A 24646-nucleotide genomic window follows, 5' to 3' on the forward strand; every position below is an offset into this window, starting at 1 on the left:
TACCTACCTACCTACCTACCTAATTACAGGTTATGGAAAACGAGAAAGCCCCCTACTTCTATGTCAAAGATAAAAATACTACAGTAAATATTACAGTATACTACAGTCTGCAAAAACACTACAGTAAATATTATAATATAGTATTTATACTATAGTAAACTGTAAATACTACAGTAAATACTGTCATGTTTTTACAGTGAATACTACAGTAAAGTCAGCAAAAATACTACAGTGAATACTATAGTAATGCTACCATAGTATACACTATAGTATTTTTTCATGTGGGAGTGAACAGATGAAGAATTGATTCAGACTTACCCCCTAACACCCCAGAGTGCTTCAGGTGTGTTGAGGTGACCAGACAGACAGAACAGAGCAAACAGAGTGAGTGTAGTGAGTAGAGAGAGTAGAACAGTGAGTATGGAAAGTAGGAGGAAAGGAAGAGAGGAGTGATTAGAAAGAAGGAGAGCGGGAAAGTGGGGAGAGAGAGTAGGGCAGGAAGTTGAGCTCAGTCCTATTAGGAGTCTCTGAGGAACACATTGAGTCTTTCAAACACAGCCAGCCTTAGTTCCCAGAGAGAGACCAAGCCAAAATAAGACCTGTTCACAGTCCCAGTCCCAGTCAGACACAGTCTTTCCCAGACACAGTCCCAGACACAGTCCCAGACACAGCCCTGCTAAGACCTAACAGCACCCAGGAATAGTTCTAGGTCTGTTCAACACTCCTACACAGCTGCTGCAATGAATCAACCGTCTCTCCTTCAATGTGTTACAAAGAGAGAGAAAAAAGAACCCAATGGTGTATAATGGAAAGGCTTTTGACAGCAAACAGCTGGCTGACTTTTGTACAACTTTTTGGAAGTTTCTGCCACATCTGTGAATCCCAGAGATAACATGCCTCAAGTAGAAGTAAATCAGACCACATATTTCCTGGCCTGCAAACATCCACGACACTATCGACATCATGCCACGTCAATAATAAATAGTGCACTGCTAATGAGTAGGACATTTTTGGATTCTGAGCAAATAATGAACTAATGATATTCTATATTATCTGTTTATAGACTATATTGTTAGACACAGAAAGATGACTATGGTTGCTAGAGATGGTTGACAGAAGTAATGGAGAAATACAGTGTCCATAGACCCAGGTGTGCTCCCTGCTACTCACCGAGCCCCTGTCTGAGCCCCTGTCCATGTCCAGCCAGTCCATGAGCATGTGAGCAGTGCTGCTGGGGACCTGGGCCCTCAGGGTGTTCCTCTCCTCCTCTCTGGGCTGCAGCTCCAGGGCCAGCCTCAGGTCCTCAACCAGCTGTAGAACCTGCAGGGGCCCTGCGCTACCTGGAGAGCCCAGCTCAAACAGGCCGTTGGTGTACTCGGCTGCAGCCTTGGAGCCTGCCGGGGACAAAGGACAAAGAGTCATTATAGTGGACAAGATTGTATATCAGTATAAATATCTATAGCAGAATCTGACTCAGTCAGCTCCCTCTATTTTATACTATACGTCCACGTGTCACCTGTATCGGCTCACTAAGCTAATGTCTGTTCCAGCTGCATCATTATCTGGGAGCTGGAGAGCAAGTTAAACTTCCTCCATAAACACTCAGACATCTGGAGCATGTTAGCGTATCGTTACAGTATGCTGCAAGGAAACCATTTGAACACGGATTCCATTGAAGACGTCCAAAATCAATCAACTGGAAATAAACCTGCCTGCTACCATTGTGATTTGATCCATGTTGTGTTTTTTTACTCACTGGCTCTCCAACTCTGTTCCTGTAGGTTAGCAGGGCTCTCCAACCCTGTTCCTGGAGAGCTACCATCCTGTAGGTTTTCGCTTCAACCCTTATCTTGTGCGCCTGATTCTAATAATTATCAGGTTGATTATTAGATTAATCAGAAGTTAAAACTGGGGTTAGAGCGAAAACCTACAGGAGGGTAGTTCTCCAGGAACAGGGTTGGAAATAAAACCTACAGGAGGGTAGCTCTCCAGGAACAGGGTTGGAGTTAAAACCTACCTACAGGAGGGTAGCTTTCCAGGATTAGGGTTAGAGTTAAAATCTACAGGAGGGTAGCTCTCCAGGAACAGGGTTGGTGTCGCACCCTGATCTGTTTCACCTGTCTTTGTGCTTGTCTCCACCCCCCTCAAGGTGTCGCCCATCTTCCCCATTATCCCTAGTGTATTTATACCTGTGTTCTCTGTTTGTCTGTTGCAAGTTCAATTTTGTTTTGTGATACCTACCATCATTTGTCCCCTTGCTCCTGGCTGTTCTATACCTTGCCACACCTCTCTGGATTATTGACCCCTGCCTGCCCTGAGACTGCCTGCCGTTCTGGACCTGTTGCACTCTTTCTGGATTATTGACCTCTGCCTGTCCTTGACCTGTTGTTTGCCTGCCCCTGTACTAGAAATACTTTTGTTACTTCGACACTGTCTGCATCTGGGTCATACCTGAGACCTGATAGTTGGTGTTAAAACCTACAGGAGGGTAGCTCTCCAGGAACAGGGTTGGAGAGCCCTGGTTTAGAGCAACAAGTGGAAGGTGTGGAGCCTGAAAGAAGAGAGCTTACATTTGGCAGCTAATCCCAGATCATAGAGAGGATCAGAGCAGCAGTGTATTATCATGGCATCTTAATGCTCCAATACACTTCACCCTCCCTTTTCCTATTAGCCTACTTTACACTAGCATCAGATTCAGGCAGAACAAGCCAATATATTTCCTTTGTTTTGTCATTATGTAACTAGAAATGATGTGACCTATAGGACAGTCCTGGAAAGAGGACATTGATAAGGCCATGGCAAAGTACTACATCTGGTTAAGACCAGGGAATGCCTATATGCCCAAGAAGCCTGTGAGAGTGTATCTAAAATGATCTAAAAATGACCTCACCATTCCTATGATACTGGGGTGGGCCATAAGGTCACCTGGGCCTGTGGGCAGAGGTGTCAAACTCATTCCACAGAGGGCCGAGTGTCTGCGGGTTTTCGCTCCTCCCTTGTACTTGATTGATGAATTAATGTCACTGATTAGTAAAAAAAACTCCCCTCACCTGCTTGTCTAGGTCTTAATTGAAAGGAAAAACCAGTAGTCTTGGTAGGACAGGCCTGATCCCAGATCTGTGTGTGCCGTCTTGCCAACTCCTATGGCCAATGTCATGACATGCAGCACACACAGATCTGGGACCAGTCCATATCCATGTATACAAACAGCCTTCTTTTCACTAAAAGAAAAACATACAAAGAAACTATGGTACATTGAGTGCATGCTTTGGTTGGCTTGACTTTGAGGAAAATTTAAGAAGAACACGATGTAGAAAAAAACCACGATTTTCCGTAAATAAGCCTGTGCCTGCCTGAGGGCCAATGCGCATACAAACACAGAGAGGAACGGATTATTCACGCATGCTCAACTGCATCTCGCTAAAAATATCACAACTATGGGTATCTACAGCCAAATAGCCCTGTTTATTGTTCATCTAATATCTAGTATATAATCAGCTTTATTCAGATCACAAGCCTGATACAAAACATGTTTGTTCAATAAAATGCCTGAAACAAGTTACCAGGCCAGCTCAGTTCTACAGTAGTGTTGAACTTACTTCTCTTTGTGTGAGCATGGTTTGGAGTTGGTTGAGGTTTCCAACTACTATCCATATAACACATTTTTATTATCCTAAAATAAATTGACAATAATTGAAAAACACAAAGAAACCAATTATTCAACTCAAGATTATAATAATAGAGTATCTCTCATCTGATTCAGATGCTCCAGCAATAACCAGTAGGTGGCATATTTTCAAGTCCATCACTGTTGCAGCAACTCATTACCTGCATATTATATTAAATGTCAAGTGCCTTTCAGAGATATTTCCAGCATATAGTATTACGGAAAACAATGTCCTAATACTCAAATGTAATCAGACCAGTATCTCAAAATATGGCTGATGATTGGGACTAATGCCTTGTTGATGATTGGGACTAAAGCCTTGTTGATGATTGGGATTCCTTGCAGTAATTACATTTAGATTATATTCTATTTGTAGTCCTTGAAACTCAAGGCTGCATATGAGATAATGTTTGGCAACAGTAAAGTTATTAACTTTAATTGTTATTGACCAGATCTTATTGTGATAATAGCAATGATTAACTTGTGAATATCCTGATTTAGACCTTGAGGTTAACTTGTTTTCACCTTGGTCAGTCAAGGTGACTGTTGATCCCGATCTCTAGTCATGGTGAATTGACAAAAAGAGAAAGACCAATGGCATGAATCTCAGACAAGATGTACATAGATTTACACAATAAAACACTGCTGTGACTAGGATTGCCAAACTACCGGTATTTTACTAAAGTTACCAGAATCTTCAGTAATTTTGGTAATTAACAGAAAATCTATGGCAATCTATTGTAATTTAGGTAATTTAAACTTGAATAACTTTTTTAATATATAGTATTCATTTATTATACCTGTGTCCATATTATCCAGGTGTTTCTAGTAGTTAGACCATATGGTTCAAGATAAATAGCCTAATTATTTAAAAAAAGCATCTAATTAAGAATGGGATTATTTTCTTCAACTGCCAACAATTTGATGCCAAAACATTGACAACAAATACATATTGACAGTAAAATAAATAACAGTTTGTAAAAATAATTACTGATATTTCATGCTAAAACACTAATATAAAACACCAATGGTATTCACTAAATGTATGTAAATGTAAATGTTATTCTTTCATTTTTTCAATTATTTCATATATTTTACATGTGATACGGCCACACAGAGGGCCAGAAATGATTACCGACACCTGTGAAAATCTGAAGTACCCAAAAGGGCCACCAGATATCTTGTGATAAATTAAATTCCATCCTTGAAAGATACAAACATTCTGGTAGTTTAATGGTAAACTTTGAAAGTTTCCAGTAATATACCATCCCTTTGCAACCCTAGCTGTGACATTCCCCTGCATACTGAATAGTGGTGCTCGGGTCAGCTGTTTGTTCACTCGCGTTCTGCCCGCAATTGTTAGTAACTCATCCGCAACCACCCGACTTTATGTGATAAAGTGAAAATCTGAGGCCGGAGCTATAGGCAGGGGGTGCAGGATTTTTTTCTGCCTGATTTAGATGTGTTTCTGTTTATAATTTCAGACATTTTTTAAGCTATTTATTACTAATTGGATACACGCAGCTTCTCTTCTGTCATTAGGCTATATGTTGCCCTAGAACAGTGTTTTCCAACCCTGGTCCTCCAGTACACCCAACAGTACACATTTTATTGTAACGCAGGACAAGCACAACTGATTCAACTTGTCAACTAATCATCAAGCCCTCAATGAGCTGAATGAGATGTGTTTGTCCAGGGCTACAGTTAAAATATGTACTGTTGGGGTACTGGAGGACCACGGTTGGGAAACACTGCACTAGAAGACTAAATTAACCCTTGTTCACCAGAATAATGTCACATATTGATATATATTTTTTATTTATTTTCATTTCACCTTTATTTAACCCGGTAGGCTAGTTGAGAACAAGTTCTCATTTACAATTGCGACCTGGCCAAGATAAATCAAAGCATTGCGACACAAACACAGAGTTACACATGGAATAAACAAACATACTATCAATAATACAATAGAAAAAGTCTATATATAGTGTGTGCAAATGAGGTAGGATAATGGAGGTAAGGCAATAAATAGGCCATAGTGGCAAAATAATAATATAGCAATTAAACACTGGAGTGATCAATGTGCAGAAAATGAATGTGCAAGTAGAGATACTGGGGTGCAAAGAAGCAAAATAAATAAAATAATAGTATGGGGATGAGGTAGTTGGATGGGCTATTTACAGATGGGCTATGTACAGGTGCAGTGATCTGTGAGCTGCTCTGACAGCTGGTGCTTAAAGTTAGTGAGGGAGATATGAGTCTCCAGCTTCAGTGATTTTTGCAGTTCGTTCCAGTCATTGGCAGCAGAGAACTGGAAGGAAAGGCAGTCAAAGGAGGAATTGCCTTTGGGGGGTGACCAGTGAAATATACCTGCTGGAGCGTGTGCTACCTAGCAAACACTTATACAGTGGGGCAAAAAAGTATTTAGTCAGCCACCAATTGTGCAAGTTCTCCCACTTAAAAATATGAGAGAGGCCTGTAATTTTCATCATAGGTACACTTCAACTATGACAGACAAAATGAGAAAAAAAATCCAGAAAATCACATTGTAGGATTTTTTATAAATTTATTTGCAAATTATGGTGGAAAATAAGTAGTTGCAGTTGCCATACCAGTTAGTGATGCAACCGGTCAGGATGCTTTCGATGGTGCATCTGTATAACTTTTTGAGGATCTGGGGGCCCATGCCAAATCTTTTCAGTCTCCTGAGGGGAATAGCGTTGTCATGCCCTCGTCACGACTGTCTTGGTGTGTTTGGACCATGATAGATCGTTGGTGATGCGGACACCAATGAACGTGAAACTCTCAACCCGCTACACTACAGCCCCGTTGATGTTAATGGGGGCCTGTTCGGACTGCCTTTTTTTGTAGTCCATGATCAGCTCCTTAGTCTTGCTCACATTGTGGTGCGAGGATTGCCAGTTCTCTGTCAGTAGTCTGTAATAGTTTGCAAGCCCTGCCATATCCGACGATCATCAGAGCTGGTGTCGTAGGATTCAATCTTAATCCTGCATTGACGCTTTGCTTGTTTGATGGTTTGTCTGAGGGCATAGCGGGATTTCTTATATGCGTACGGATTAGTGTCCCGCTCTTTCAAAGCAGCAGCTCTAGCCTTTAGCTCGATGCGGATGTTGCCTGTAATCCATGGCTTCTGGTTGGGATGTGTACATACGGTCACTGTGGAGACGATGTCGTCGATGCACTTATTGATGAAGCCGATGACAAAGGTGGTATACTCCTCAACTCAATGCCATTGGATGAATCCTGGAACATATTCCAGTCTGTGCTAACAAAACAGTCCTGTAGTGTAGCATCCACATCATCTGACCACTTCCGTATTGCGCGACTCACTGGTGCTTCCTGTTTTAGTTTTTGCTTGTAAGCAGGAATCAGGAGGAGTCAGGAGGAGTTAAAGGCGGAGGGGTGAAATGGCGCCGGAGGAGATTACGGTCTCCTAACCAATTGTGCTATTATGTGTTTTTTTCCGTGATATTTGTAAATGATTTTGTACATAATGTTTCTGCAACCGTATCTTACGGAAGAAAAGAGCTTCTGGATATCAGGACAGCGATCACTCACCTCGGATTAGATTAAGATTTCTTCTTCCACAACAACAACAACAGCAACAACAAGCAGGACTCACACAATATTCTCCTAACCCCACAGGGCAGACATCCCAATTATTTGCAATATTACTTGCCAACGTGCAATCATTGGACAATAAACTAGACGATGTAAGATCACGAATATCCTGCCAACGGGACATCAAAAACTGTAATATCCTATGCTTCACTGAATCGTGGCTGAATGACGACATGGATATTCAGCTAGCGGGATACAAGCTCTCCCTCAACATCCATTTGGTAAATCCGACCACAACTCATTCCTCTTGATTCCTGCAAAAATTAAAGCAGGAAGCACCAGTGACTCGGTCTATACAAAAAATGGTCAGATGAAGCAGATGCTAAACTACAGGACTGCTTTGCTATCACAGACTGGAACATGTTCCGGGATTCTTCCGATGACATTGAGGAATACACCACATCAGTCACTGGCTTTATAAATAAGTGCATTTAAGGACCTTGTCCCCACAGTGACTGTACGTACATATCCCAACCAGAAGCCATGGATTACAGGCAACATTCACACTGAGCTAAAGGGTAGAGCTACCGCTTTCAAGGTGCAGAACTCTAACCCGGAAGCTTACAAGAAATCGCGCTATGCCCTGCGACGAACCATCAAACAGGCAAAGCATCAATACAGGACTAAGATTGAATCATACTACACCGGCTCCGACGCTCGAAGGATGTGGAAGAGCTTGCAAACTATTACAGATTACAAAGGGAAGCACAGCCGCGAGCTGCCCAGTGACACAAGCCTACCAGACGAGCTAAATCACTTCTATGCTTCCTTCGAGGCAAGCAACACTGAGGCATGCATGAGAGCATCAGCTGTTCTGGACGACTGTGTGATCACGCTCTCCGTAGCCGACGTGAGTAAGACCTTTAAACAGGTCAACATACACAAGGCTGGGGGGCCAGACGGATTACCAGGACGTGTGCTCCGGGCATGTGTTGACCAACTGGCAGGTGTCTTCACTGACATTTTCAACATGTCCCTGATTGAGTCTGTAATACCAACATGCTTCAAGCAGACCACCATAGTCCCTGTTCCCAAGAACACAAAGGCAACCTGCCTAAATGACTACAGACCCGTAGCACTCACGTCCGTAGCCATGAAGTGCTTTGAAAGGCTGGTAATGGCTCACATCAACACCATTATCCCATAAACCCTAGACCCACTCCAATTTGCATACCGCCCAAACAGATCCACAGATGATGCAATCTCTATTCAAATCAAATCACATTTATTTATATAGCCCTTCGTACATCAGCTGATATCTCAAAGTGTTGTACAGAAACCCAGCCTAAAACCCCAAACAGCAAGCAATGCAGGTGTAGAAGCACGGTGGCTAGGAAAAACTCCCTAGAAAGGCCAAAACCTAGGAAGAAACCTAGAGAGGAACCAGGCTATGTGGGGTGGCCAGTCCTCTTCTGGCTGTGCCAGGTGGAGATTATAACAGAACATGGCCAAGATGTTCAAATGTTCATAAATGACCAGCATGGTCAAATAATAATAAGGCAGAACAGTTGAAACTGGAGCAGCAGCATGGCCAGGTGGACTGGGCACAGCAAGGAGTCATCATGTCAGGTAGTCCTGAGGCATGGTCCTAGGGCTCAGGTCCTCCGAGAGAGAGAAAGAAAGAGAGAAAGAGAGAATTAGAGAGAGCACACTTAAATTCACACAGGACACCGAATAGGACAGGAGAAGTACTCCAGATATAACAAACTGACCCTAGCCCCCCGACACAAACTACTGCAGCATAAATACTGGAGGCACTCCACACTGCCCTTTCCCACCTGGACAAAAGGAATACCTATGTGAGAATGCTGTTCATTGACTACAGCTCAGCGTTCAACACTATAGTACCCTCAAAGCTCATCACCAAGCTAAGGATCCTGGGACTAAACACCTCCCTCTGCAACTGGATCCTGGACTTCCTGACAGGCCGCCCCCAGGTGGTGAGGGTAGGTAGCAACACATCTACCACACTGATCCTCAACACTGGAGCTCCCCAGGGGTGCGTGCTCAGTCCTCTCCTGTACTCCCTGTTCACCCACGACTGCATGGCCAGGAACGACTCCAACACCTTCATTAAGTTTGCTGACGACACAACAGTGGTAGTTCTGATCACGACAACGACGAGACAGCCTATAGGGAGGAGGTCAGAGACCTGGCCGGGTGGGGCAAAGATGCCTGCCATCCAGGACCTCTACACCAGGCGGTGTCAGAGGAAGGCCCTAGAAATTGTCAAAGACCCCAGCCACCCCAGGCATAGACTGTTCTCTCTACTACTGCATGGCAAGCGGTACCGGAGTGCCAAGTCTAGGACAAAAAGGCTTCTCAACAGTTTTACCCCCAAGCCATAAGACTCCTGAACAGGTAACCAAATGGTTACCCAGACTATTTGCGTTGTGTGCCTCCCCCAACCCCTCTTTTACGCTGCTGCTACTCTCTGTTTATCTTATATGCATAGTCACTTTAACTATACATTCATGTACATACTACCTAAATGGCCCGACCAACCAGTGCTCCCGCACATTGGCTAACCGGGCTATCTGCATTGTGTCCCACCACCCGCCAACCCCTCCTTTTACGCTTCTGCTACTCTCTGTTCATCATATATGCATAGGCACGATATCTACATGTACATACTACCTCAATAAGCCTGACTAACCGGTGTCTGTATATAGCCTTGCTACTCTTTTTTCAAATGTCTTTTTACTGTTGTTTTATTTCTTCACACACACACACACACACACACACACACACACCTTTTTTTCCTGCACCATTGGTTAGAGCCTGTCAGTAAGCATTTCACTGTTGTATTCGGCGCACGTGATAAATAAACTTTGATTTGATTTGATAGAATTATGGTCAGATTTGTCAAATGGAGGGTGGGGGAGAGCTTTGTATGCATCTCTGTGTGTGGAGTAAAGGTGGTCTAGAGTTTTTTTTCCTCTGGTTGCACATGTGACATGCTGGTAAAAATTTGGTAAAACTGAATAAATTCAACCACATCTTTGCTTCATCACAAAACCAGAGAGCAACCTCTGTCTGGTGAAGTCCACAAAGCATAATGCATGTAACAAACATTAACATGACCTACAGCATGGTCAAGCAAGTTAATGTTTCCATCATTTTCAGACAACTACACAACTATTGATTTAGAACCATGTAGAGTTACCGCAAGTCAGGAGCTGCCTCCACTATTCCAGCACCATTTCAACTTCGACATTTCAACATCATCAAATCACCTATGCTTAGTCTAATACAGTGACAACTAAAAGATACCAAAAACAATAAGCTAAATATCATGTGGCTGTCCATTCTTCCAGTGGTGATTTTAGCATGTAAATCTTGGAGGGGCAAAAAAAGAAAAAAGTGGATTGCATGCCAGCAAAACCACAACACAACACTAAACAATACATTAATTTTACTCTAACGGTGACAAACGGTGCCCACAAACTGTTAGGGCCTACATAAAGCTGTCCAAACAGCAGTCCCAACATCTTACCACTGCTACACCTGGATATCAGCGGAGCCTTGTCTGGCAGCGAAACAGTTCATTCAGCCTCATTTACTGCCTTTAAAAAAACATAGCTGATATGGCTGACATGCTTAAACAAACGTGGTTTCTAATGACAATTGAGATGTACAAACTATGGTATAAGGGGACTACAATTGGATAAGAAGCAATCCGTAATTTCGATTAAGTCATTAATGAGCGAGTTAGGATGGAAGTAGTCAATATAACGATTTGTTCAGCACTTTTGAAATGTACAGCGACAGCATTCAGAACATGGGTCGTTCTTACAGTGTTCTCCCTGTACACCTAGTCAGAACCGTAGGATAAATAATGGGGGCATATAAGCAGACAATGAAAGCTCTTACAATATTCAATGATTACATTTCTCTAAAACTGGTTATATGCTACATGTGCACCACCAAGTCAGAACAGTAGGCGAAATTAAGAGGGGTAAATAGACCAAATTATTAGGGTGAGGCAGTATGGGCTACTAACATCTTACTACACAATAGACACTTAGTATTACTTTCTTAGCTACAGTATACATATCTTCATGGCATATTACATAATTTACGCAGCAGTATTAGAATACAATTTTGTACTCACTTAAACAGGAAGGTGGTACGCCGGTCCTTCGAATTATGATGACGTCATTGATCTTCAGGTCGTAGCTCTAGAAAGAGGCCTGATTTACAATTCCGAGTTGGATGTCCGTTCAAAACGTATTTTCAAGGTCGGAGCTCATTCATTCCCGAGGTCCCAGTTGTCTTGTTCCAAGTTAACAGTTATTTTGAGTGCGGCTCAAATCATGCTTCACTGACAGCATTGGCAATGTTGGATGTTTACCATTTTAAACTTGGAACAGAGCCCCTTAATCCCAGATTTGGGACCACACAGCCACTGATTCCTTCCAAACCACTCATTGTTGAATTTGTGATTCCCAACTTGCTGTGTAATGTTTATGTCCAATGGCCGATGAGCACCGATAGGTTTTATCTGTAATTTATCTTCATTATTTCTCTTCATATGACAAGGATTAAAAAGGATTTGCCATTAGATTGTCGACTTGATTTATGATGATGACTGATAGCTAAGATTTTGAAAGTATGATGTTGACATGTCCAATCAAAGCTACTGTAAATATAACATAATTTGACGTAATTTTGTCTGTGGCCAATGACCTTGAGCCTTCTTGGATGGGCACTTCTAATGTAACTCTATGGCAGCACCCAAAGGGCTAGAATTTTCGAGGTCTACCTTTAGACTTGGCGGTGACGTAGTGTCCCCATGAGTGACAGAACACTGAGCCAATCACTGGCTTGCCTCATTACCACAGAAAGCACTGAAACACCTGCAATTTGGAGCTGCCTTACTCAATAAAACAAAAGAGACCATGTTTATAGGCGGATTAATTAACTCAATTATATATACAGTGCCTTGCGAAAGTATTCGGTCCCCTTGAACTTTGCGACCTTTTGCCACATTTCAGGCTTCAAACATAAAGATATAAAACTGTATTTTTTTTGTGAAGAATCAACAACAAGTGGGACACAATCATGAAGTGGAACGACATTTATTGGATATTTCAAACTTTTTTAACAAATCAAAAACTGAAATATTGGGCGTGCAAAATTATTCAGCCCCTTTACTTTCAGTGCAGCAAACTCTCTCCAGAAGTTCAGTGAGGATCTCTGAATGATCCAATGTTGACCTAAATGACTAATGATGATAAATACAATCCACCTGTGTGTAATCAAGTCTCCGTATAAATGCACCTGCACTGTGATATTCTCAGAGGTCCGTTAAAAGGGCAGAGAGCATCATGAAGAGCAAGGAACACACCAGGCAGGTCGGAGATACTGTTGTGAAGAAGTTTAAAGCCGGATTTGGATACAAAAATATTTCCCAAGCTTTAAACATCCCAAGGAGCACTGTGCAAGCGATAATATTGAAATGGAAGGAGTATCAGACCACTGCAAATCTACCAAGACCTGGCCGTCCCTCTAAACTTTCAGCCCATACAAGGAGAAGACTGATCAGAGATGCAGCCAAGAGGCCCATGATCACTCTGGATGAACTGCAGAGATCTACAGCTGAGGTGGGAGACTCTGTCCATAGGACAACAATCAGTTGTATATTGCACAAATCTGGCCTTTATGGAAGAGTGGCAAGAAGAAAGCCATTTCTTAAAGATATCCATAAAAAGTGTAATTTAAAGTTTGCCACAAGCCACCTGGGAGACACACCAAACATGTGGAAGAAGGTGCTCTGGTCAGATGAAACCAAAATTGAACTTTTTGGCAACAATGCAAAACGTTATGTTTGGCGTAAAAGCAACACAGCTCATCACCCTGAACACACCATCCCCACTGTCAAACATGGTGGTGGCAGCATCATGGTTTGGGCCTGCTTTTCTTCAGCAGGGACAGGGAAGATGGTTAAAATTGATGGGAAGATGGATGGAGCCAAATACAGGACCATTCTGGAAGAAAACCTGATGGAGTCTGCAAAAGACCTGAGACTGGGACGGAGATTTTTGTCTTCCAACAAGACAATGATCCAAAACATAAAGCAAAATCTACAATGGAATGGTTCAAAAATAAACATATCCAGGTGTTAGAATGGCCAAGTCAAAGTCCAGACCTGAATCCAATCGAGAATCTGTGGAAAGAACTGAAAACTGCTGTTCACAAATGCTCTCCATCCAACCTCACTGAGCTCGAGCTGTTTTCCAAGGAGGAATGGGAAAAAAATTCAATCTCTCGATGTGCAAAACTGATAGAGACATACCCCAAGCGACTTACAGTTGTAATCGCAGCAGAAGGTGGCGCTACAAAGTATTAACTTAAGGGGGCTGAATAATTTTGCACGCCCAATTTTTCAGTTTTTGATTTGTTAAAAAAGTTTGAAATATCCAATAAATGTCCTTCCACTTCATGATTGTGTCCAACTTGTTGTTGATTCTTCACAAAAAAATACAGCTTTATATCTTTATGTTTGAAGCCTGAAATGTGGCAAAAGGTCACAAAGTTCAAGGGGGCCGAATACTTTCGCAAGGCACTGTATATCATAGCCGCGGGACTTCCATCATGCTCTTTTACAACTTCACCAAATCTTTCCCTAACATTACATTTCTGGCCCTCCCTTCTCTTTTTTTTCAACTCTCCTTTCACAGCTTTTCTCTTATTGAATTAAACTCCAACCGTTTAGGCTTACGCAGTAATGCCCGGTGGCCTAAAATGATGAAATAAAAAGCTCAATGTAGCCCATAGATAGAAATACATTTTATAGGCATTTTTTCCCTCTTTATCTTTCTTTTCCTCTCCCCTTTTTCCTCTCATCCACACAATATATCATGATCATAAACCCAACCTAAACCCGCCCGCCCCGTGAATATAACGGCGGGGACAGTGGGTTATGAGTCAACCCACGCATCACTAATACAGAAGGCTAAGTCAAACTCTGTGGTCAATTCCAACGGCTGTCAGAGTGGCATGTCTTTCACTCTCCACAGAGACTGATGTAGCATTGAGTTGTTCTGTTGATCCGTTTAGTCACAAACTGGCATGTTGAGCTTCATCCCCCACAGTCTATTTAGATGACCGACTGCATTAAACATGAACCCTTTATTAGTTCAATCATGTTGGCAATAGCTGAGCTTGCTGCAGGGAGCTCAGCCCAAGCCCCTACAAATTCTTGCCCCTAATTTAACAGCCACACACACATACAAATGGATGTGGGCACATGCCCCCCCACACACAGACACATGCCCACACACACACACACCCACACACACACACACACACACACACACACCCACACACGCCCACACACCCACACACACACACGCCCACACACACACACACACGCCCACACACACACACACGCCCACACACACACACGCCCACACACACTATCCATGTTTGACTGTGCCTTCCACCACACTAATACTGCATGGATTCCCTAAATAGGACTCATAGTGTACATGCAAGAAAGAGGACAATGCCATTAAAACACACTCATATTTTGGGAGAACATCATAACAGAACAAACTGATCTAATTTCACCTGTAAATAAGCCAAAAACATGATTTTCCTTTTTTTAATGATATTTCCTAACTGTGAGGTGGAAATAAAACTCTGAAATTGTGAAAATTATGATAATGCCCTTTTTGGATAAAGCGTCTGCTAAATGGAATATATTATCACATTATCACAGTGTGTATCATGTTAATGTTTTATCTGACCGTGTGGCTTAGTCTTGTGGGTCTAGTATTCTGTTCATGGGGACCACAGAACGTAGGCTAATTTAGCCTACATGTTGTATATATGGGAAAAATAACATTTTGCTACTATTTACTAAATTGTTATACTAATTACAATATTTTCTAAAACAAGTAAATGTAATAATCTAATCTGATGTTTAGAATTTTACTTCAAAAGTAAGACTTCAAGAGATGGAGTTCAATGGAATTGGAAATGCATTCCGTCTAATGTGTTACAAACCCATCTTAGTTCAAGTCTATGGAGTCTATAGTAAACGGTCTGAGGATTGACATGGGGAACTGTCCAGGCCCCCAGTGTCCAGTCTAGAGTGGGAAGTCACGAGCTCTGCTGGTCTATTACCGCGTAGCAACCTAGCGCCGCCAAAAGCTCTGGTCTGCCGTTGAAAGCCTACGAAAATGATGATCGTCAGAACAGCCCAAAAGTTTTGGGCTCTAAAATGTGTTTGTTATGATCAGTTTAATCCCCACACTAAATTCTTTAAAAGTTTGCTACAAATCGAGATATTTAATTAAATAGTGATTCATTCTGACAAGAACATTTGTCATCACACAGGACCATGTGCTGAGATAGCATGCCAGCCAATGATTGGTCTACGAAGGAGGAGGCTCTCTCAGGCAGGATGAAAACAACTACATCGACCATGATCCTTTGCTAGTTTCGGCCACTTTCACCGTGATCCCTTTTTTTTGTGCCATTCAGACCCATTCAGCGAAATGACCCATTTCAAATTCAATATGATCCACTTCATGCACCATCGGGAGTGTTCCATGGGAATACGTGGATGACGTCAGCGCTAGAGACTATCTACTGGTTTGAATGTCTATGGAATTGTTACAGCACAGGAGGTTTGTGGAACCTTAATTAGGCAGGATGGGCTCGTGGTAATGATTAAGTGGAATGGTATTAAATTCCAGACATTATTATGAGCCGTCCTCCCCTCAGCAGCCTCCTGTGTGTCACAGGCAGGGCTGATCTGATGTTTTATTCAGGACCTAATTTCTTTACAGGGTAGCCTTGCTTAGTCTGCTCCGTTTCTCAGCTTTTACCTGTCTGGCAGTGGCATGGTGTGTTTCAAGCCCACACACGCCAGCAGTTAAACCGGTTTGATATAAGGTATGTCACCTGAACCAATCACTGTGTACAAAGACAGTATAATGAGGCAAGGACCTTTCTTTCAAAAGAAGTGAACTAGTTTCTCAAGTTTGTTTTATATTCCAAATTGACGTCAGAGTCGTGTGAAAATACACAGATCTTTTCAATGGTGAATCAAAAAACCATAATAAACTGTGGGAGAATGTATTAGATGTAGTAGGAAGAGATAATTAATCACTTTTACCTGCAATGATGTCATCCATTTGCTCCAAGGCCGCCTCCAACATGTGGCTTGCATCTGAGGCCATGGCGACAGACTACTGCATCAGCCTCTATGCTTAGTGTCCTGGAGGGAAATATAAACACTGTTACATTTTAAGAAAGAGGAATTCTAAATATAATATAATTTAGCATTGAAAACTTTGTACAGTAAACATTAGTTAGAAAATATATGTCATATGGTACAAATTAGCCACGTATAAATAAACACCTGAACGGAGAACTGAGGATCAATTGTACTGCTGTGATATATTCTCTATTGAAACGGTTTCAGATACAGTATGTCCTTGTAACGTGCTGGTTCCTAGGCATACATTGCAATATGATCCCATTGGCTAGGCCTGGTACAGAGACTACTGGTATATTCTCTGGGTCATCCCTATCAATAGGACAGAGCATGGCTCTGTACAGCGGACCCCTGTTCTAATGAGGCCTCCAAAGAACCCAGCAGGGTCTCCTCCCTCTGTCATCCTGCCTTACAACCATCAGCCCTCTTAAACAGAGAGAACAGCCCGTCCCTTGCCTAACCCCCCAGGTTACGGGATCTAAACACACTGTGAATGTCTTCGTTCTTTCAGCTGTTGATAGAGCTGATGGTTGGTGGCGTTGGGGTATATCTCCATTCCACTCAACCATCACTGAGTTGGGAGACATTCACAAGGACCCAGGTCTGTTTTCATTACGGCTCAAAAGGGATCAGAGTGAAGCGTGACGCATAAATTGATTGCTGTGCCAAGAAATAAATCTGTCTCACACATCAACCTATGATGAGTTCCAAAGATCAAAGACAATACCAGCATGTTGAACTTTGACTGCTTAACTCTTTAATTCCCACCAACTAACTCTGTACTATCTATCATATGCCATAATAGAAACATAGCTATTCAAGTAATCTTCTCTGGAAAAATAATTAGATGTGACCATTGATTGTGATGCGTTGAGGACATAGCGACAGGCCTCTGTGACAAAAGGCAACTGTAGACGCCGGAATGGCAGGCAGGGACAGGCAGGCAGTGCTTTGAAAGGAGCCAGGCGTCAACAGTGTTAATTATGCGGCTGTTCAGATTCAGCTGGACACGGCTGAGGGTGATGGCTCCATTCATTCAGAGCCTCTGCAGTGACAGCTCCTCTGTGTAACAGCATCACAGTGGGCAGCAGACACTGCTATTCTAATAACTGGCCTGATCATACAAACCCAATTAAAGCCTGCAGTTAAAGGCCATGAAGAGATCAGGGTACTGCAGTGCACTAATGGACATGCCAAAGAGAATAATACAGTCTACTGTCTGCTTCTGTACAATCTAATGTAGCTCGAAGACACAACCTTGGTAGAGCTATTGCCCTGCATTAGGATACTATTGTTGGAGTGTATCAAGTCCATTAGAACAAACTGTAACAAAAGAACAGTGAAGTGACAAACAAATGAGAGCTTCATTATGACATTAGAACATGAGATATGCTATCTGTAATAAACCTAGAACTTCCAGATATCCAAAATCATAGTGAAACTACCTACTACTTATTTATCATTATTATTCATAGTTTATGTAGAAACAGACACGCCTTATTCTCACAGTTTCCCAGTAACAAAACAACTGCCAGCAAAACAAACTTGATCACCCTGTTGTTGCAGGAAATGTCCTGCATAGCTGAAATGCAAACATGTAGTGTATTTGAAGTTGAATTAAAAAGGCTTCTAAAGTTTGTCATTTCCATTTTAACATTTCAGAATTGATTTAACCTAACAGAAAATATATCAACCCCTACAAAAATGCCCATTATATATAATACACACAATAATTCACATTCCCTGTTGCTGAATCACTATTTTCCTTCTGTGAGAAACTGGTCAAATTAAGATCCTGCATCTGAACAACCTGTCATGACAGCAGTTTGTTATAAGAACTACATTTTCTGCCCGGTCTTAAAGCTTTCTTGCTGTGCAAAGCATTGAGGTGGTACTTTGCAGACACAAATATGACTAATATATAGCCAAGCAAACAGACACATCAATAACCTTACAGCACTTAAAGCCTTCTATTTAGTTTGGCCCCAGTGTCACTAGTCAGCTATCACAGGCATTCTTACCACAGAAAAGAGGAGTAGACTGAGCCTGTTTGAAGAGGATAACATTAGCTAGCAGTGCTCAGGATGTCCCTTTGTCTTCCCATTTCATCCTCTGCCCCTGACAGTGCAGTCTAGCAGTCTCTCACAATAATGTTCTATGGGTCAGCACCTTTCTCCGCCGCAAGGTGTATTTTCAATTCAAACACCTGGGCCTGCTCCTCGCTGGATAAGCCATGGACTCGACAGAGAGTGAAATCTAGCCCGGTGCCGTCAAAGCAAATTTCTGTCAAAAACTCAACATTTCAGCTATAGCCAACTTTCACAATGCAGAAAACAGCAGGTTTAGAACAATGTGTTGCTGTCTGGAAAAGACATAAAGGACTTTTAAACTACTCCACAGACCACATCAAATGCTACATAACCTGGAAGTTCCGTGCTGAGCCAAATTGAGCTGCCGGGCATTTATGTGGTGTGCCAAAAAACTCTGAAGGTTAAAACAACAAACCTCTCCTATCCTGAAGCACAAACCCCATAAACAAACTGAATCCGAGCTGGTTTGGATAATCATATATTACCTTAACAAGTAACATTTGTAGCCTAAATAGAATCATATCTGTGTTATGCTGTTGAAATGATTAAATCTAGGCAACAAAAAAGATTTACAAGAATACGATATGAAGATTGAATCATCCCTCGCCACTGTCTTTAGAAACTTGTGAACTGTAACTCGATAACTTTCTCAAATCTTAAGATGTTCTTGGTCTGTACAAATAAATATACAAATCCACTGCACCCGTGTATAGTCCGTACAGTGCCAAACCGCTGTGTCTGCTAGGTCATTGCAGCCCTATTCTGTCCTGCTGCTCGTTCAGTGACTTTCATAAGTGCATTTCTGAGCCACCCACAGTTTGGAGAATCACCAAGCAGCCGAGTGCTTCTGCTGCTATCAGTAAAATGATTAGTGACATCTGAAAACATCACATGCCGAACAGTGTCCTAAGTACATTAGAGATATCCAGCTCTGTATCTGGTTTCTGCACATGATCCATTTGGAGAACTTTGATAAGCACTGCATGGGACCTGCTTAAAAAGGGAGAGACAGTAACTTGCCTCTAAGGGCCTAAATTATTCTAAACATTCCTATAAGGGAGAAGGTTTGAACTTCTAAACAGTGCTTTGCAATTTCCATGCCTTTACTTTATAATCCTGAAAAAATGTATGACAGATTATTTACAGTTGATTTCCCTCCAGTCCTATCAAAGGACTATAAAAAGTAGATTCGCCGAGCTTCCAGCTTGATAAAAAGAAGCAGCGTTTAATACTGGTCAGATCCTCATGGCCCTCTATCTGTCCCCTGCAAGGGACTTAATGCTGTTGTAATTAGAGTGTGGACCTGAGGCATTCCTTCACGCTGGCCAGGAAATAGCTGATTCTGGCTGAGCACTTGGGACTGGAGGGATGCTCTATCTCAGCCAGCGCTATCATCACCATGTGTTGTCTAATGTACTGCTGCCATTCAAAAGTCTCTGGGAGATTACAACAACAACATATGATGCCTGTAAGATCATTAATAAGTGTATTAACACAGTGATAATGAAGTTTGTTCATTATCAGTATAAAAATGTAAGGAGGTTTTTTTATTTATTAAAATGCTGTTCACCTGCTACATGCAGTACAGATGTCAATGGAATGCAGGCCTAATGATTAACAAGAAAGTTTCCACCTCAATACAAAGTCCAACTGAGAAAATACAAATACTTGTATGAACAGATGAGCTCAATGCCCACCCAAGACCATTGTCTGAGTCTTTGATATAAGTCTGCAGGATCAAAATTGATGTAATAAAGATCATTTCTATGGAAACACATTTCTGGACGAATAATCTTTCGTGTTGTGTAGATGATAAATACTTTTTTTATCAGAAGGTGGTCTTTGCAGTTAGGACATAGAATAATGAATGGTGAGCTTTGTTTGAGCCAGACAGGCACAGTAGTAACACTGGGAGGAAGATCAAGTTCCTGTTTTTGTCCAGGTTGTCCCGGCCTGCAGTCCTCATGCTCTGCTGAAGACAGACACACTGAGCGCTGCTGGGTAGAGTTACAGTACAGACATCAGCGGTGTCCCATTCTTTCACAGGGACCAGAAAAGTCCCACATCCACCAGACCAAAGGATGGCTTGTGTGCAAGTCAAATGGCCACAAGGTTCAAATGAAGGAAGTGCCATTTCAACATGATTCCTGATTGTTTGTTTGAGGAGGCCATCAAGGCCTTACAGTTTTGGGGGTGAAACTTTTCTGCTTAATTCACATACCTGAAAATCTAGTGTTTATCACTAGTTACCAGAGGAAGACAGAAATTCCACCTTTATCTGTTGGAGTAACTCTCAGGTCTTCTGACACTAATGGCTGGGCCAAAGAAGTGGTCCTACTGCTTTCAACAATTAGTCTGGTGGGTAATGTGAACAGAAATGCCAGCGCATGTGAAGTGGGGTGAAGCACAGAGGGGTGTGAGTTTACTGTTTTCCCTCATTGACTCTGGCCTGTTTGGACAAGCAGAGCCAACTGCTGCTGAAGCCCAGAGAGAGAGTGAGAAAGCTTCGGAGGCCTGGATGTCACAATCGCAAATATAAGGGGTTGAGCAGGAAATACCCAAGAATTTCGACCACGAAGGCAGAAGAGATTAACAGAAGATGACCACACTTATGGATGGGGATTTTCCCTACTCTGACCTTTACTCAAATAGACCCTCGCATGCTAACTAATGCTTACAGAAAATTAAGTAATCGCCACCCTTTAAAATGTGTGAATCTAGAATATTAGTTCAATTTTAATGGAATAAAAAAAGAAAAGTCCTCACACATTATGAAATGCTAACAATTCACACAGTATGCAAATCTGACAATTCACACAGTATGCAAATCTGACAATTCACACATTACGAAAAGCTAACAATTCACACATTATGAAATGCTAACAATTCACACATTATGAAATGCTAACAATTCACACATTATGAAATGCTAACAATTCACACATTATGAAATGCTAACAATTCACACATTATGAGATGCTAACAATTCACACAGTATGCAAATCTGACAATTCACACATTCTGAAATGCTAACAATTCACACATTCTGAAATGCTAACAATTCACACATTATGAAATGCTAACAATTCACACATTATGAAATGCTAACAATTCACACATTATGAAATGCTAACAATTCACACATTATGAAATGCTAACAATTCACACATTATGAGATGCTAACAATTCACACAGTATGCAAATCTGACAATTCACACAGTATGCAAATCTGACAATTCACACATTCTGAAATGCTAACAATTCACACATTCTGAAATGCTAACAATTCACACATTATGAAATGCTAACAATTCACACATTATGAAATGCTAACAATTCACACAGTATGCAAATCTGACAATTCACACAGGATGCAAATCTGACAATTCACACAGTATGCAAAGCTAACAATTCACAAAGTATGCAAAGCGAATATTTCACAAAGTATGCAAAGCTAACAATTCAAACATTATGCAAAGCTAACAATTCACACATTATGCAAAGCTAACAATTCACACATTATGCAATGCTAACAATTCACACATTATGCAATGCTAACAATTCACACATCATGCAATGCTAACAATTCACACATCACAAATTGAAAGAAAGCAGAAAAGACCTGTTATGTGGGACTTTGCACATCAACAGAAACATGCATCCGCTTAATATACCTCAGCAGATTTATTCCAAGCCTTGAGTATTTAATGATCAAATCTCTCTAATAGCATCCTACAGAAACTATACTTATGGGAGTCTGGCTGATGATTACAAAATTCATCAAACAATAACTAAGCCGTAAGTTGACGTGGGGAACTCGATTGTAACCTTGGGTTTGGTTTGCTTTACTTAGTCAGCCCTATATTGAGCCCATCCACCTCCCCTCGCTGGTGAAGCTTCATTAGCTCTCCAAAATGTCAACATCAGGCGGCCCGAGTGTAATCGCCCTGGCAGTGGATGTTACATGGCCCTGTCATACTCATGTCAGCAATCAAGTGACTGAGAGCAAATAGGAGATCGCAACATCTCACAACTGCATTGCTCCTTTCAATGGAGGATGAAGGGTTCCAATATTATAAAATAAAAGTCAAGAAAACAGTAGTCATAAGCACTACCACATTATTACCATACATATAAGAGGCCCTGGGAGAGAATGTGTAGACTAGTGTAAACATGCACGTTTCAGTTTTTACGTTTTAGGTTTTATTAGCTCAGGGAAGCAGGAAAAAAAATGTAATCACAGGGTTTGCTTACAATTGCCTGCAGATAAAGTGGACATTTACTTTACGATCACACTACACATCCTATTTCTTCAACAACAAAAAAACAACATATTTTTCATGTGTTTGAAACTGACGTTTTTTTTTTATCCAAATCTCTCTTACCAACATTGTGCCAACATGTAGCTAGAGGCTAGCAAAGTCAAAGGGATGCACATCATTTCCCACACCATTATTCAGACATGTAGAACTGTACAGTAGTTAACTCTCAGGCAGTGAGACCAGCATGCACAAAGGCCAGTGTCAGCAGTAGTGGGCAGACCAATAGAACCAGCGTGTCAACACGGCTTAATATACAGTTTAAGCATCAAAGCCATAGCCCCACTGACAGCTCTAACATCCTATCAGGGCCTCATTCTGCCACTTACATGTGTTCATGTGCTAGTTGACAAGATGACACATCGGAGGGGACTAGCTGCCTGCAGGCCTTCAGTTCATACAGCCTTCCATTTCAGCTGGGCGCTTGAGAGGTAGCCATCTAAACAGAAGTGGACTCAACTCGTGTCTGTGGCACTGGGGACCTGCGTGAAAAAGGTGATCTGTTGCATAATAGACAAGGCTTCATTGTAACAGTGTTGGCAGGGGGCCTAACACATAGCATTGCCAGATGATGAGTTTGTGTGTGCTGTGCTTCTGCCTTGCAACCGTGTTGTAACCACAAAAAAATCAACAGCAGCTCATTCAAAATGGCTGGTAGACCAGACTCCTACACTATATGCAGTACATGACTCCTGATGCACAGAACATAGTAAGGTTACATGGTGTCAACATCTTAACCCACAAGCCAGCTCAACCAGAACAAACCCAGCTCAAATGACAGGATAACATTACAGTCACACTATGCAAAGCATGTCTCATAACCAGTGGGCAACATGTGCTCAGACCACAGGACTGACAGATGAAATCAGCCCATCCAATGTGGGGCCATTGGAGTGAGATACTTCACTTTCATACTCATTTTATTTGTGGATGTATGCATAGTACTGTATAAGTAAGGAATCAAACAAACTTCAACAGTCTACACTTGCATTGGTATTCCATGGAAGTCAAGTACAAAGTATTCCATGGAAGACAAGTACAAAGTCATATCAGTAGCTGTCAGCTGTTATTACTCATCTTCACTGAGTCTTCCAGACCGGGGCTCTGGAGTGGGGTTAGGACAGGACAGATGACCAGGACCCGGTTGACTTTCTGCCAGCTCACCGGGCCGATCATCGCTCCACTCACCTGGCAGCTGTGACGCGGGGGAGTGCAGGTTGCAGGAGCAGAGAAATGTCATCCACGAGCAGGTGCACTCTAATATGTCACAAACATCAGACAAAAGGCCAGGAAGCCCAATCAGGTGTCACCTCACGGTCTACAACATGACCTTCCCCTCGCTTGGCTCAGTGGGCTCACCAAATCCATCATACCTTGTTTGTTCAAAAAAAATCTACCAATCCTTTTACCAGGTTCTGTTGGCCTATTTCTTACAACATGGTAGTGTCTGTCATCATCCTCTAACACTAAGCACATGTTTCACCTCAGTTACCTTTTACTGCAGCGGGCTAAATCAGGGTCACAAAGTGTTTTTGGTTGTCTTAAACAAATCTACTTTGAAACAAAAGTATACACCTGACACACATGGTTATGGGCTTAAAAAAAAGAACATACCTGTATCAAATATAGAGTTGAAATGTATTTCATTTTGAGTTTGCAACCCAATATTACACTTTATATACATCACAGAAGACTG

At 41.8% G+C, this 24646-nt stretch overlaps 1 protein-coding gene across 7 annotated transcripts in view; it reads right to left on the reverse strand.

The window, feature by feature from the left end:
* Positions 1 to 24646, reverse strand: part of LOC139374698 (liprin-beta-2-like) — a 94398-nt gene that overhangs the window by 56676 nt on the left and 13076 nt on the right. For 3 of the 7 annotated variants that reach the window (XM_071115779.1, XM_071115821.1, XM_071115812.1), the window contains exons 1-3: positions 19335 to 19472; positions 16440 to 16541; positions 1171 to 1394 (exon numbers count right to left, since the gene is read on the reverse strand). In XM_071115779.1, the coding sequence (XP_070971880.1) occupies positions 1171 to 1394; positions 16440 to 16503 (288 nt within the window). In that variant the 5' untranslated portion in view covers positions 16504 to 16541; positions 19335 to 19472. Of the gene's footprint in view, positions 1 to 1170; positions 1395 to 16439; positions 16542 to 18562; positions 19473 to 23279; positions 23399 to 24646 lie in introns of those variants that run through there. The other 4 variants (XR_011627725.1, XM_071115790.1, XM_071115829.1 and 1 more) reach the window with 3 other exon arrangements.

This window comes from Oncorhynchus clarkii, chromosome 2 (assembly GCF_045791955.1).
Source record: "Oncorhynchus clarkii lewisi isolate Uvic-CL-2024 chromosome 2, UVic_Ocla_1.0, whole genome shotgun sequence".
Classification (NCBI taxonomy): domain Eukaryota; kingdom Metazoa; phylum Chordata; class Actinopteri; order Salmoniformes; family Salmonidae; genus Oncorhynchus; species Oncorhynchus clarkii.